The sequence below is a fragment of the Quercus robur genome, chromosome 9 (assembly GCF_932294415.1).
Source record: "Quercus robur chromosome 9, dhQueRobu3.1, whole genome shotgun sequence".
NCBI lineage: Eukaryota > Viridiplantae > Streptophyta > Magnoliopsida > Fagales > Fagaceae > Quercus > Quercus robur.
In genome coordinates, this window is record NC_065542.1 from 55,905,770 (window position 1) to 55,920,649 (window position 14,880).

The following is a 14,880-nucleotide window of genomic DNA, read 5'->3' on the forward strand; positions in this document are numbered from 1 at the left end:
GAGAATTTAAATGCAATATTTTGTTTTGGAAACTATAAAATGGTAAATCCCATGTTTGAATCTATTGTTTGACTAATGTTTTCAAAATATAGTATTCAAAAAATAATTTCCTAGTTGTAATTAAATTGAAAACAGTAGACTCTACAGATTTGCCCAAACTCTTTTATCCCTTAAATAAAGAAACTTATTTTTATCACAAAAAAATTCTCACCTTTTAAATTTGAAACTTATCATTATTAAAAATAAAAAATAAAAAGAAGGAAAGAAAGGTACATTAGTTCTATTCCCTCACATCATTTTTTTTTAAATATTTTTTTTCTTAAAAATCGGAGCCAATCACATATAATATAAAAATGATTATTTGAAAATTATTTTTATACTGTTTTGAAAACAAAAATAAAAATCCTCTCACCAAACATGCTCTTAGATGTTTTAAAAATTAAAATGAAAAAAAAAAATGATAAGGCATCATTTAAATTGATTAAAATGATAAACATAGCATTTTTTTGGGACAAAAAAAAAGCATATTAAACCAACTACATTCAGTTTTTTACTTAGAAAAACTAGTAAATAATGAAATAAGTAGTTCATTGTTCAAAACCAACCACTAAGTCAGTGAATGAAGGATTCTCAAAAAAAGAAAAAAAAGAAAAAGAAAAATGTAAGTGAATGAAGAAATATATTAAATAAATATAAATATCATGTCTTTTATTCATCAGTTATTTTCTTTGAAAACATAGTCAAAAATTGAATAGAAAATACTACTATATTAAATATTTAATTAGTTTATTTTTTCATAATATCATATGAAATTATTTAAAAATAACAAAATTATGCTACTAAATAATAAATAATAATATAAAAAATACTTAACATATATAGACATACCTACATCGATTAACATTTTTTTTTTTCATTTATGATTTTTTTTGTCAAAATTAAAAAAAAAACTTTCAAAATCTTAAACCAAATAAAATGCATTTGTAATAATATTCGGTACATTTTTTTAGAGAATGAAGCTATATATTAAATATTCATATTATTTTTCTTAAAAAAAAAAAAAGATAATGGGCTTGGGCTAATTTAGGAAATAAACTCTAAAATGGAAAAACCCCACATCAACTTCCTCAATCCACACGTCCCTTAAAATAATATCTTGCTACAATGCTTTAAAAAGTGGGAGAAATAATAAATATTAGCATTTTGATTTTCCATACACTTTTTTTTTTGTATCTCCGAAATGACAAAAAAAAAAGTTAATGTTTTGAAAAGTGAGAAAATAAATAAAAAATTATATTTTAATAAAATAAAGTATAAGATAAAGAATAGATACAAGTATTTTGAAAAATGGTTAATTAAAAAGAAAAGTTTCTTACCCTCAATTATATTTTGAACCTTTGAGGCTAATAATGGCCTTATAACAAGATAATAATTCCAAGAAAAGAAAAATATGTTGGAAATTATTACGGCTTTGGTGGATTTGTTTTGTTTAAATTTTTTTTGATAATAGAGTTTGTATCTTTTAATTAAAGAGAAGAAAAAAAATGGTGTTGGGATATTAAAAAGGAGAAGGATTAGAGTGGGGTCGTAGAGAGTAAAAGCATGCAGTATAGTAGTCATAGTCGTGTGGTGTGGACCTCACTCTCTCACTCCCTCACTGTCCCTTTTTTTCTCTTATGTCCGTCCGATATTTCAGTCTAACGCATACACACACACACACACACACACACACACACACACACACACTGATTCTAAATAAAAACTTCCAACAAGGAAAGAAAAAATATATAATCAACACAAAACCAACCAAAAAAAAAATAAACAAAAACAAAGAGACAGAGAAAGAGAGAGAGAGAGAGATAGTGAGAGTCGGCGCTTTTTTTCTTTGTTTTCCAAAACAAAATAAATAGCGCACATCTCAAGCAAGCACCACCACCAGACTCAAAAAAAAACCCACATAGAGAGAGTTATATTTATATATTTATATTTACAGAGAAGAGTGAGGAAATCGATCTTTCGAGTAACGGCTACTTTTGCTGTTGTAGTGTAGTAGAAGAGGAAGAAGAAGGGCTGTGGTTTTCTTTTTCTTTTTTTGTTGTTGAAAATGGATTACAACAATGACAAGTAAATCTCTCTCTCTCTCTCTCTCTCTCTCTGATTGGGTACTGGGTTTGCATGTTTATCGTTTTTCGTGAAATGTGTTTCTGGGTTTGTTCTGAAAAATGAAAATGTACAATCTTATCTGGGTTTATTATCTTCCCCCAAATTTTTATTTTATTTTATTTTTTATTTTGTTTTGAAAATGCATTTTGCTTGACTTTCTTTGATTTTTTAGTCAAAATATTTGTTTAAAAAAAAAAAAATTAATAACTGTTGGGTTTGTCTTTGAGGGTATAATGAGAATGAGGATGAGATGTGGGCTCTGATTTAATTGGTGGGTCATTTTTTTTTTCTTTTTTCTTTTGCTTTTTCTTTACTCATTTGTTGGACCTGATTCTGATTTGTGTGTGTGTTTAGATCCAAGTAGCATACGCTTTTGTTTACTGTTAAAAGTATGATTCTTCTGAACGATTCTTCCAATTGTTGTCATTTTACTTTTCTAGTTCTGATTTGTTAGGTGCTCCCATCATGATGCTTGTTTGGGATTTATCTTTAAGTCCTTGAAATTTGTTTTGTTTGCATCTTAAATAGGAGAAAAATATCAATGTAGATTTCATAGTTAGCAACTATTATTATAGGCAATTTGGGTCGTGAGCTCCTTAGATTTCTTTCACATTGACACTGGCATGAACTTAAAACTTTTGTGATTTATGCATTTACCTTGTTTAGCTTTAGAAATGTTTATTTATGAACACCGGTTTGCTTTCCTCTTTGCGTGAAATGGTAGTAGTGAGTCTTGGAATTGGCATAGGGAGGATTACTGTCTCCAAAAGGATCCCAATAGTAGTAAGTTCTTATTCTGTTTCATAATTTGCTTGTTGGTTTGTATACTCGAAATCAGGATGTTTGAGTTGGTTTGATTGTTTTGAGCAGACATATCTGAATGCCTATGGAATGGAGTGCCTCAGAATGAAGAAGATCTTTCCTACATGCTTGATGAAACAACCCCCATCAAGGCTTGCGGGGATCTGGCTTACCATGTTTCTCATAGTGGTATCTTTTTCCCCTCATCCTTCGTTTGTTCGCATTATCTTGTGACATAATCTCGCTTGTATGTCCAATTCAGTGGATGGTGCCTTTTTCTTTATTTTAATAATTTGATAGTTTTGTGTTCAGAGAATATGACCAAGGAACCAGAAGAATGTAGAGAGACTTCTTCACAAGTAAAGAGGCGCCGGATGCTACAATTTAACAGTCAAGCTATGGATCCTTCCCATGAGGAGAAGTCATCTGCATTCCTAAAATCAATTGAGTGCGGGGTAACTCTTGACTTGTCTTAATTGTCAAATGAAAATAATTTCACATGGTTCAATTGCTATATTTGAAATCTGTTTTGAATTTGTGATGTGGAAAAGAAAAAGATATTTCAAGCTCTGGGGCAGAAATCTAATGTGCAATAGATAACATATTAGAACTGCTTGATAAATATCTGCATATTTCTATTTTAGTAGAACCTCTTATATTGTTAATTAGGAAAAAGACTGTTATCCACATAATGTGATATTCATTTAGGCTGTAACTCATTTGTAGTAATTATGTAGTATGACTGTGTGTTAATTATCTAATTTGTTAAACCAAGATTTAATGGGGTTTTTTTTTTTTTTTTTTTTTTTCCCTGTAGGAATTTTGAGTTTGGTATTTTTGTGACCAATATAACTGTTGGAATAAAAACTAGTCCAATACCAGTGTCATGGCACTCAAATTACACAAACATTACTTCACATTTGCTGAAGATATCATCATCATCATCATCATCACATCATTGTTTTTGTTGTAATCATTTGTTCTATTCTATGTTTAGGAGAGGGAGGATTCAATTGAAGAGATTTTCCCTGAAACGTCATATTGGGTTTCTGGGCCTCCAGGTTCATCTCTTGGAATATTCTTCTCTTATGATTATGTACTATAATTTATTATTCTTAGTTTCTAATCACAATGCAATATATCTTAGGAAATGCATCTGCTTCTGCTTATGAGAGCCTGGATCACTCATCTGAAGAGTGGCTTGCAGAATGCTTTAATGATACTGAGATGAATTTCAGCCCTGATGATATGTATGCTTCTCTGGACTTAAGCTTTTTAGTGTGACCACTAATTTTGTCAATCTGATTCCTTTATTATGTGAGATTCAGGAATTTCTCTGGGGCATCTGATATTCAGTTCGATATTGGAGGTATGTGGGGTTGTTTTTGCCTTGAATATTATGTACCATTGTTTCTTTATTATCTTCTTTCTATTTTTCCTCTGTGCACCATTATTTATATTATTGAATTTGTTTTCTCTTGTAGATTTGTGTGACTTCCCACAAGAGTATGAAGCTAATGCGGTCCAACAACAAGTTTCTCGAACCCCGCAAAAAATTATTTTTAAAGGTCTTTCTCTGTTCCCATGTTTTCTTGTTGCTTATATTTATTGTTCTCAAAAGATCAATGGATCCTCTTATAACAGTTATCCCTGTGACAATGTGGCAACTATCCCTTGGTTGCTTGGATATAGTGACTCACTTTTGACTAACAACGGTTTTGAAACCCTAAGCCAGAAAAAGGGAAAAACAAACAAACAAACAAACTAAGGTTACAAGAGATTTTAAACATGTGTGCTCCTCAAATTGATGTCCTTAAGCTTGAGGTTACAACATTATGAGGTGCAGCAAGATTATTATGCCTGGTGTCAGTGCAGATATATACAATAAATAATAAAATAAAACTAACTGGTTTTGGATCTCTGTTTTGCCTGCATAGGTAGGAAGTCTTACATACGGACTCCAACTAAGTTGGCTGCTTCTGTGGCCTATCCATTTGCCTTCATTAAACCCAGTGGGGCTCATGGAGACGTAACTCTGAAGGAGATAAACCAGCGGATTCTCACTCCACCTCCTTCAAAATCGAAGAAAGGTAATGAAGATCCTGCTGCTTCTTACCCTACTTCAGCTTTCTCTGGGAAGCCTGTAGTTGGAAAAACAAAAATCCGCACTGAAGGAGGAAAAGGCAGCATCACAATTATGAGAACCAAAGGCTGAATGCGTAGATAAGTGTTGTTTTGGATGCAACTTTTATTGGTCCTACCATCTTGCCTCATTATTAACTGGGGTTGGATTTTGCTGTAATATTCCAGGGCCAATAAAGTATAGAAGTTGATACTGAATTTTTTTGTTGGACTGGTTCTTGGAAGTCATAAATTATGTCATTGAAGTGTTTATGTCTCCAAGTGGTACTTTAGGTGTCAAATAGCTGTTGTTTCTACAATGAGAATCTTGATATCTAATTAGATCCTCTTGTTAATGATTCCCAAGAACAATGTTACATCATCTGAATTTCATATAATGCAGGAAACTTAATTACTGGAATTTATACCTAGGCTGTGTATTTTAGATGAAATGCAAGGCACAAAACTTTTGTCTTAAATATGCATCGACTGCAGACAGATTCTGAGTTTGTACCAACTTTAACTATATTTTTGAATTTGTTTTTGTTTATGTTACAAACTGATGCTGAGTGTGTTTTAACAGTTATAAACATGATAATTTTCTCCTTGTACACTTCCTTTACCTGCGAAATTAATCATCTAAGTATATCACAGAGATTTATATATTTATATCTTTAGGATTATCCATCTGTATGTGTACAATTCAGTTATCTTCTTGTCATTGATTTCCCTTCTAAAATGATAGAACTAGACCCAATATTCCTAGAAACTCACATGTTCTATAAATTTGATCTTGGGACCTCCCACGAGTGTATATCAAAGTGCTGTTTGATCTACATTTGATGATCTGCAGTCAGATTATGACTTAGCATCTATGGTTTTATTATGTTGCCTTCATCTCTCCCTCTATAGGAGGGAGGGGAAAGTCTTCATGGACGTGTGTTTACTATTTTTTGTTGTTGTAATAATGTAGTAATTTAGAAGTTGCTTCTTTTGATTTGTTTATATGGGTGCCCATTTTAGACTTGGACTGGAGGACCAAATGTGCTTTAAATATGGCAAACATGCCCGGCGTGCTTGCTCGCTGCGACAGGCTTTAAGGGAAAGAAGAAAAAATAAAATGAAAGGAAGAAAAAGACTGCTCAAAGGCCTTTATTTTTTGTCAAGTTCACATGCTTTCGTCTTTCTATGCCTAATGCCTTCAAGGTTTTAGAACATAGAGGCTGGTTTTGGTATGATGACATTTTATGTCACTTATGTTTTCAATGCTATGGGGTAGTGCGTTTGTATTATGTCCCAAAAGCTATGTCCATGTGGGGTACAAAATACAAATAAGCTAAGCCAAGGAAACTGCAATGTTCCAACCTTTCATCCAAATAAATTAAAAAAAGGAAAGTGCAATGTGTGGTACTGCTTTGGAGTAAATGTTGGGTAAGTAAATTTACTTTACTTAACTCTATTAAAATAAAGACAAAGATCGATAAGCCTTGTTTGATAGGATTATAGTCAATTTACGCATAGAGCATTACATCAAGAACGTATTCAATAGTGATTGCAATCGATCTTTGGTTTAGGTAAAATATAATGATATGCTTATTATGTTTTTTCTTTAAGAAGAGTATACTTATTATGTTGATCTTACTTATAAGTCAAAAGAAATGGAATGATTTATTATGTTAAGACGGGCTAACCCATTTTTCATTGGTCAAAAAAAAAAAAAAAAAAAAAAAAAACCAATAATGTGATTTCTTGATTCCATATGTATTTAGATTACATTTTGTTAATAAGTAGGATGCGATAGTCATGGTTTAATTTTGGTAGAATATATTTATTGAATCATTTGTTATAAGATCATTTAGCATTTCTCATATCCTGCATCATTTAGGAACATGTTAGGTTTATAAGATTTTGACATTTAATAAAATGATTTAGATCATGACATGTGAAATTTATGTCATGATAGACTAAGAATTTGGTATGACCAATGTTGTGAGCAATTAATTTCATTTGGCAACATATGATTAAATTTTGTTTCAATCAAGATTTTATGAAGTTTCATATATAGAAGTATGTTTCTCATGCGAAATATCTAAAAATCGGATTTAGATCCTCTAGATTTATTAGGGTATTCTATAAGTAGATTTATTTAAATTCAAACCATTATTTTATAATTTGAGGGTCTAAATTCTATCATATCAGCATTTTACTAACAATACTCTTAAAATAATAAAATAATGTTACAAACAAAACAATTAAGGGTCTGTTTAGATATCGCTTATTATTGAAAACTGAAAACATTGTAGCAAAATAAATTTTAAATGTGTGAATAGTACTATAGGACTTAGTTTTAAAGTTAGATTTACATTTTTCCGTACTTGCAGGTCCTGTGAACAGTGCATGGGACCCAGCCAAAAAACGCAAACGCGTTGCTATCCAGACTAACATTAAGAGTATTGTTAGAGTGGAGTTGTGGAGTACTTTTGTGTTAGAACCCCTTTGTCTCTTCCTTGTGTGTGTGTGTTTGTTTCTTAAAAAAAAAAAAAAAATATTGTTAGTGGAATATTGACATACCGGAATCTAGACTCTTAAATCATAAAAGAGTGGCTAGGATTTAAAGAAATTTACTAGTTGAGTACTCTAGGAAATCTAGAGGATTTGAATCCCTAAAAATCTAGCGTATTGTCATTTAACTTCAAGCATGTGAAATAATAATATTAGCCTTTAAGCTTGTGCTCATGCGTGTGCTTAGAAACTTTTTTTTTTTCCCTGAAAGTTAATAATTTCTATTAATCATAATTCTGAGCTTCGACATTCTTCAATCACAAAAATATCTAGATGTGTGATGAGATTTATGCATTTGTGGGTGAAATAATTTTTATTTATATAAATTTCATCACACCCCTAGGTATCTTTATGATTGAAGAATGTAGTAACCCCAAATTATGATTAATGAAAAATTATTAACCTTTAAAAAAAAGAAAAAAAGAAAAAAAAAAAGCCTCTAAGTACGTTCATTTCAATCATTGAAAAAGCTAGGGCTATGATGAGATCACACAATAAAATTTACGCCCACATATTCTGTAACTCAATATTCCTCACCACACGGGGTACCACAATGTTGTTGGTTAAGAATTTCCGTGCGATCAAGGCTCCATCATTTAGGATAAAATTTGTGATGCATTAACAAACTTGAAATAGTTTTAAGTAATTTTTGGGTCTCTTTCAAGGAAACTGCGCTTATAAACCGAGCCAAATCCATCTTTTTCCAAGCTTGTTAATTACTAAAAATTAATCTATCTCGTCTCTGAAATGATCATAAAAAGTTTGGATTTGGCAACTGGCCTGCGGTTGAGCTTTGCGATGATAATGAGTTTCTTGTTCTAGCCACTTGTGATGGGATTTGGTTAGTTGGTTTCCATCTAAGTTCTCTTATTAATGTACTTTTTCTCTCTAATTTGTGAAATTTATTCTGATGCTTTAGGGACTGTATTTGTTAAGTGGTACTCTGAATTCAAAACTCTCTGAATTTGGTGAAAGTGTAGATGGTCTTATGTTTATGATGATAAACTAGGCTTTAGGTACGCCATTGCTTTATTGGTTTTGTTGGAAGTGCTTACTAGTCCCGAGGGCACATTCAGTGCAAAAGAGAATTGGAAATCAGCTTCTTGGATTACACTCGCAGGAATCAGTTGTGATAACTTATGTTCATCGCTTTTGACTTTTTTGTTATGGTTGATAATGTCGTGGGCATCATTTTAGCTGCTAAATTCAATTGGGTCTTCAATTATTTTTTATTTTCAATTGTTTAGAAAATTTGGTATTCACAATTTGGCACCTAATGTGAATTAGAATGTTCACCTGTGCATTTTATAGTGGTGGAAGGGTTCTGCAACCGTTTGTCACAATTGGACATTAATGAAATGGAGAACATTTTTTTTTGCATGCTTTCTAACATAATTAACTATACTCCATCTCCTGTATAAAACCTTGACATTGAAGGACTTCTAGGAATATCTATTTGAATGTAAAAATGTTGACTTGGTGTAGTTGTTGAGGGTTTGAATGATCTGATTATTTTTATTGATTAGTCTATGAGTTTGTAAACTTTAGGAGCAACACCAAGATCTTTGGATTCTAATATTAATATTCAGAGTTGTCAAAATATGGCTTGATTATTGATATTCAGTTATACTACTAGACTTTATGCGTAGTATCATGTAATGTCTAAATTTTGGACATATTACTGCTATATGTGTTGGGCTTATGCCCTTATTGGATTCTCTGATTTGTCATATTTTGATTATGTTTTTATTTCATAGATTTGACTGTTTTTACCTAGTTCCTTTTTTCCCCCTTATTAGGGAGATGCAAATAGTGCACTGGAGCAGAAGTCCGACAACAATAGATTAAAGGGAAGAAAGAATCAAGTTATCTTTATATTTAAGAAATTCTGTTAAGAGAAAAGATAGTGTTTTCTAAGGATGTTGAGTATTGTTAATCAGAAATTAGTTATTCAAAACATTGATAGTTTTAGCTCTTTCATGTCTTGTTATTTAATTGGGATTGTTCAACAATTGATAGTATCAAGTTATGCCATTTTGCACTCAATGTTGAACTCAAATATTTAAAATATTAGCAAAAATTGAGTTAAATACCAAGTCTTGAATTTTATTTCCCCACAAATTTTTATTAGATCTTTTAAAATTTTTATTAACACAATTTTGACTAGAAGATTTTTTTAATTAATTGAAATTTTTAATATTAAAGTTTCATTTAAAGCTAACTATTTTAGTAATTTCATTTAACATATATTTAATATAAAAATGAAAAAGAAAAGAGGAAACCATCGTTTCAACTTGGACTTTACAAAATATTGTTAAAGTGTTGGGCTAACTTAATTGAATTTGAAATTATCCCAACTTATAGAAGCACGTATATGTGCTAGGTCAATGGGCCTAAATGTACATGTTCTCCCAACCATCACTGTTAGCATCAAGCTTAGCCCAATCAAAATCAAGGCCAAGAAAAGCTTGGGATTTTTGTGATCATCATCATCATTGTCATTATGGGTGTTTGGGTTATTTCAAGATTTTAGGGATATTTTACTCATTTTAAATGTTTTTGAGGGGTATTTTGGTTATTTACTAACTTGCACCCAACACCTTGATCAAACTGATGTGAACTTTCCAATATGTTCTCGGGAAACAAATGGAATAACCAAAGAATTAGAAAATTTTGCAGATTGAAGGGGAAAAGTACTAAAATTTATAATGCGAAACTAAGATATACAATTTTTTTTTAAGGTTTCGAGGGAATTTCGATAATTTTTTAGGTTTCGGGGGTAGTACAATATTTTTTGAGGTTATAAGGGTATTTCAATCATTTTTTAGGTTTTAAGGTCACTCCGATCATTTTTTAGATTTCAAGGTCATTCAATCATTTTTTAGATTTCAAGGTCATTCAGTCATTTTTTAGAATCTAAAGGCATTCTGGTAATTTTAGAGGGTTTCGGGGTATTTTGGTTACTTTATAAGTTTCGAGAGTTTTTCAGTCATTTTTTAGGTTTTGGGGGTATTTTTGTTATATATATTTGTCGATTCTTGGGTGGATTGGGTTAGGTTGGATACGGTCATATCATATGTGATATTAGTAATGCTTAATGTGACAATTGAACTGTCAAATGTGAGTTAAAAAAAAGAAAAAAGAAAAGGAAAACTACAAAATATGACAAAAATACAATTATATGTGATGTTGAAATTGCTTAGTACCCGTTTGGATACATATGATATTTATCAGCGTTTGCGTTTTAGCGTTTTTTTTTTTTTTTTTGAGAAGAGCATTTCACGTGGCATTATACTTTTCCAATAGGTTCCGTGCACTGTTCACAGGACTCATAGGTATTTTATTAAAAAAAAAAACTTTAAAACTGAGTTCCACATTACTATTCACACATTTATAAATTATTTTGCTATAGTGTTTTCAGTTTTCAGTAAAATAAACGGTATTCAAACAGAACCTTAATGTGACGATAGAATCATTAAATGTGAGTAAAAAAAATAAATAAAAAAAAGAACCACTAAATGTTACAAAAGTATGGTCAGTTGTAATATTGATACTGCCCAATGTAACCCTAAAAAAGTTTTGTTGTAGTATCGTATGTATATAATAGGAGGCCAGTTTACAATTTGCACCCAACACCCTAATTAAATTGATTTAGACTTACCAATATGTTTTTGGAAAACAGTGGAATTACAAAAGAATTAGAAATGGAATAACAAGAGAAGAGACTTGATGCAAAGAGATTACGATTGAAATGATAAACTTTGAACACACAGGAGAGAGAGAGAGAGAGAGAGAGAGAGAGAGAGAGAGAGAGAGAGAGAGAGAGAGAGAGAGAGAGAGAGAGAGAGAGAGAGAGAGAGAGAGAGAGAGAGAGAGAGAGAGAGAGAGAGAGCCATGTCTTTAATAGGAATTGAAGGGTTTAAGGATTTTAGTAATTTAATAAATAAATAAAATTGCGTGCAATGGCTCCGACATCAAATTTTGCTACTTAATTGCTAAAGGGATTTTCATTTTTATTCATTATTTATTTGTGTTTTTAATGTGTGCATCTCCTTCCTAGTAAGGAAAAAATTATTTTGTTTAAAATTTTTAAAAGGGCTAGGTTGTTTGTTTTTGGTAAAATTAGTTAATTAAGCTTAATTGTTTTTAACTTTACTATTAGTAATTTTTGTTCTTGGCTAATTTTTTTAGTGTATATTTTGTTTTAGATTTTAAATCTATAATTTTTTTAATAGCTTTTAAAATGAGAAAAATGCTAAAGTTACAATTTTTTTAACAAATTTCTATTGTGATGAGCAGTTATTAGTAAGTAAAAAAGTGATGTCAGTGATAGGGCTAAATGTAAATCAATAATAATTTACTACCTCAGAAGTTTTGTAAAATTATTGTAGAAAAGTTTGCAAATCGTTTGAAGTCAGACCATCAAAACTATTAGGAATTAGGGCATGTGTACGCATGAATCAAGGGTGCATGCGCACCCTCGAAAGATGCATATGTAGGCCAATTTTCTGGGCAATGGAACTTCATTTTTAAGAGCTGAAAACATCATTATTTGATGTGGGCCATCCCCTAGACCCTTGGGAACGTCCAAAGACCATTGAAAAGTCTCGAAAACCCTAATTTTAACTTATAAATACTTATCTTATATTTCCAATCAAAACCTTAGTTAGAGAGAGTGATTTTTTGGTCTCCATCTTCTCTAAAACCCTATTTTCTCTTTTCAAAACCCTAACACAACACCTTTGCACATTTTTTACAAATAAAAAAACTCTTTTTAGTTAGTTTCAAGGCAAAAAGTTTGTTTTCCAAATTGTTTTCTAAAACCTTTTCAAAATCTTTTGTTCTTGAGTTCTGATTACTAACCATTGTTGTATTCTTTAATTATTCTTGTTCCTTCAATTTAATATTTGTGTTGTAGGCATTGAGGGGTCGGTTAAACTATCTCAAATTTGTGATTCTAAAGCAAGGTGAGTTCTTTTCCATGATTTCTCACTTTGCTATATAGGATTCACATGGTTCCTTGTTTGATGTTGTGAGAGTGCCCTTTTCTGTGACACTTAGGCCCAAGGATCCCGGGCCTAAATAAAAGGTTTGGTGAACTGGGCCTTGACTCACCGCAACTAACAAGCTGTTTAAGAATCAAGTGATATACAGGGGATGCTCCTAACAATAAAAAAAAAATGACAAGTAAGGATATTCGTATTGAAGAATGCCAAAAAACAACAAGGTAAATTCAAAAGGAAAGAAGCAGGATTAGCAAAGTGGTACAAAATTAATGCTAAGGGGATCTTGGGATTAATGAGGCATATTTCATTAATACGTTGTCTGTTAAGTTACAGAAAGCTCACTAGGACGTGATACAAAGTTCAATCAAGCTCAAAATTTACAGTCTTGAGTGGCTATTTCAGCCTTCAAAACTTGCAAAGTTTGATTCACTTTGAATCCGAGTATGTGCAATAGTGGCTTTTACAGGATACCGGGAAGCAATATTCGTTTTCCCTTAGTGTTTTCTTTCTCTTCACCACAGATTTACTGATAGTTTTTTCTCTAGAAAATCTCTTCTTTTTTCTCTCTTTTTCGCTGCCCTTTCTTCGCAACCCATCCCTTCCTTTTATAATGGAGTTCTAGTCTTCCCGGGGAACCTTTGGTTCCCCTGTTTTGCCTTCTTGCGAACAAAGCCTGTTCCATGCCTATCACTCGGTAAGTCCCATTTCCCGTTTTTCTCATTCTTTCCTTCTTTTAGCTCTGATTCTTTTGAAAGTTCCTGGTTGGCCACCTTCTTTGGGATGTGTTGAGGTATGTCCTTCTCGGCATCACCGTTTTTTGGCAGTTTCCACTTTTCCCTTTTCTTTCCCATCTGGGCGGAATCCTGTTCTGCCAACTTGAAAGCCGCTTGTTATCGTTCTTTTTTTTTGTACTTCCCTGTTCTGGTTCCTCGAGGTTTTTTCTGTCTGTGCCATGAGAAGTCGCTGGGTTCTACTGGCGCTTGTATTCTTTTGCTTTTGTTTTTTATTTTCTTCTTCTGTCTTTTTCTTTCGAGCTGTCCTAGTCTTCCTTTGTCTTTGTGCCTGAAAGGATCCGCGCCTCTTGATGGTTGCTGAGGATCCTGACTTCTTATCCTTTGCTGTGGTTTTTTTTTTTTTTTTTTTTTTTTTTTTTTTTTTTTTTTTTTTTTTTTTTTTTTTCTTTTGGATGCTTCTTCGTCCGGGCTTCAAGTCTCCTGGGCTTTTTTATTCCTTCGTGGTTCCCCTGCATCTGCTACTTTGGACTTAGCTTGATTTTTTCCTTTCGGGCCTGACTCATTCTTTTGGGCCTCCTTCACTATGATCCTTTTTAGACCTCAATAGATGTTATTATAAGTGTTCTTATCATGTTTGATTGATGTTATGATCTTTTTGATATGTTCTAATATAATTTTAGGTTGTTTATAATTTGTTCTTGGTTTGTTATTTTAGTTTTATGTAAAGTTTAACATGTTTATTTATTTAATGTAGTCTAGTTTAATTATTTTATTTTGTTTCTAAATTATTTGTTTATGATGATGTTTGTTTTATTTGCTTCATGTTAGTTTAGTGTTTAGAGTTCTAACATACTTGTTTGATCTCACATGTTATATCTTTGTTTGATTAACCTCTAAAAATGTCATTTTTCGGATCTATGCTAAAGTATGCGTACGCATCCATCGAGTATATGTGTGCATGGTTTAACCATGCATACGCATAGTTGAGTATGCGTACACATCCCGAACCCAGGTTAGGGCAAAATTCTTATTTTTGTTTATTTAGTTATTTTTCACATGATATTTGATTATGTTTGACTATGTTTAGGTTAATTAATTGTGTTTAATTATTTTTCATGTTTGTTAGAGTCTTTTTTCCATATTTGGTTTATTTTATAATCTTTTTGCCATGTTTGGTTTATTATGCTGATCTTACTTAAATGGGAGATTTATTTTCCATCACAATTTTCATTAAGGACATCTATTAATGAACCATTTCAAGAAACTTTTTTATAGAAAATTGAAAAAGCTAAAAAAAAAAAAAAAAAATTACTTTTTTTTTCTTTTTCCCATAAAAAGTTCCTTAGGGTGCCTCTTAGTAAAATCCTTGTTAAAAAACATTGAAACCAATAGATCCATCCTCACCATTAACAACGATGCCATCCAACCAATCACGATCCTTCAACTTACAGTTGTCAAATGTGACCATATTAGGGGCTCAAATCCATCTATAT

The 14,880-nt window shown here is 31.6% G+C and overlaps 1 protein-coding gene across 2 annotated transcripts; it reads left to right on the forward strand.

Moving 5' to 3' along the window:
- The first annotated feature begins 1,809 nt into the window (after positions 1-1,809).
- On the forward strand, positions 1,810-5,506 carry LOC126699183 (protein XRI1). Of its 2 annotated transcripts, none has more exons than XM_050396850.1 (9): positions 1,810-2,124; positions 2,888-2,946; positions 3,034-3,153; positions 3,277-3,419; positions 3,962-4,025; positions 4,112-4,214; positions 4,293-4,333; positions 4,449-4,532; positions 4,902-5,506. In XM_050396850.1, the coding sequence occupies exons 1-9, from the start codon at positions 2,105-2,107 to the stop codon at positions 5,177-5,179; spliced, it is 912 nt and encodes a 303-aa protein (XP_050252807.1). In that variant the 5' UTR covers positions 1,810-2,104; the 3' UTR covers positions 5,180-5,506. The 2 variants fall into 2 exon arrangements, with proteins under 2 accessions (XP_050252807.1, XP_050252808.1); XM_050396851.1 differs by having other exon boundaries at positions 2,891-2,946.
- The last annotated feature ends 9,374 nt before the right edge of the window (positions 5,507-14,880 follow it).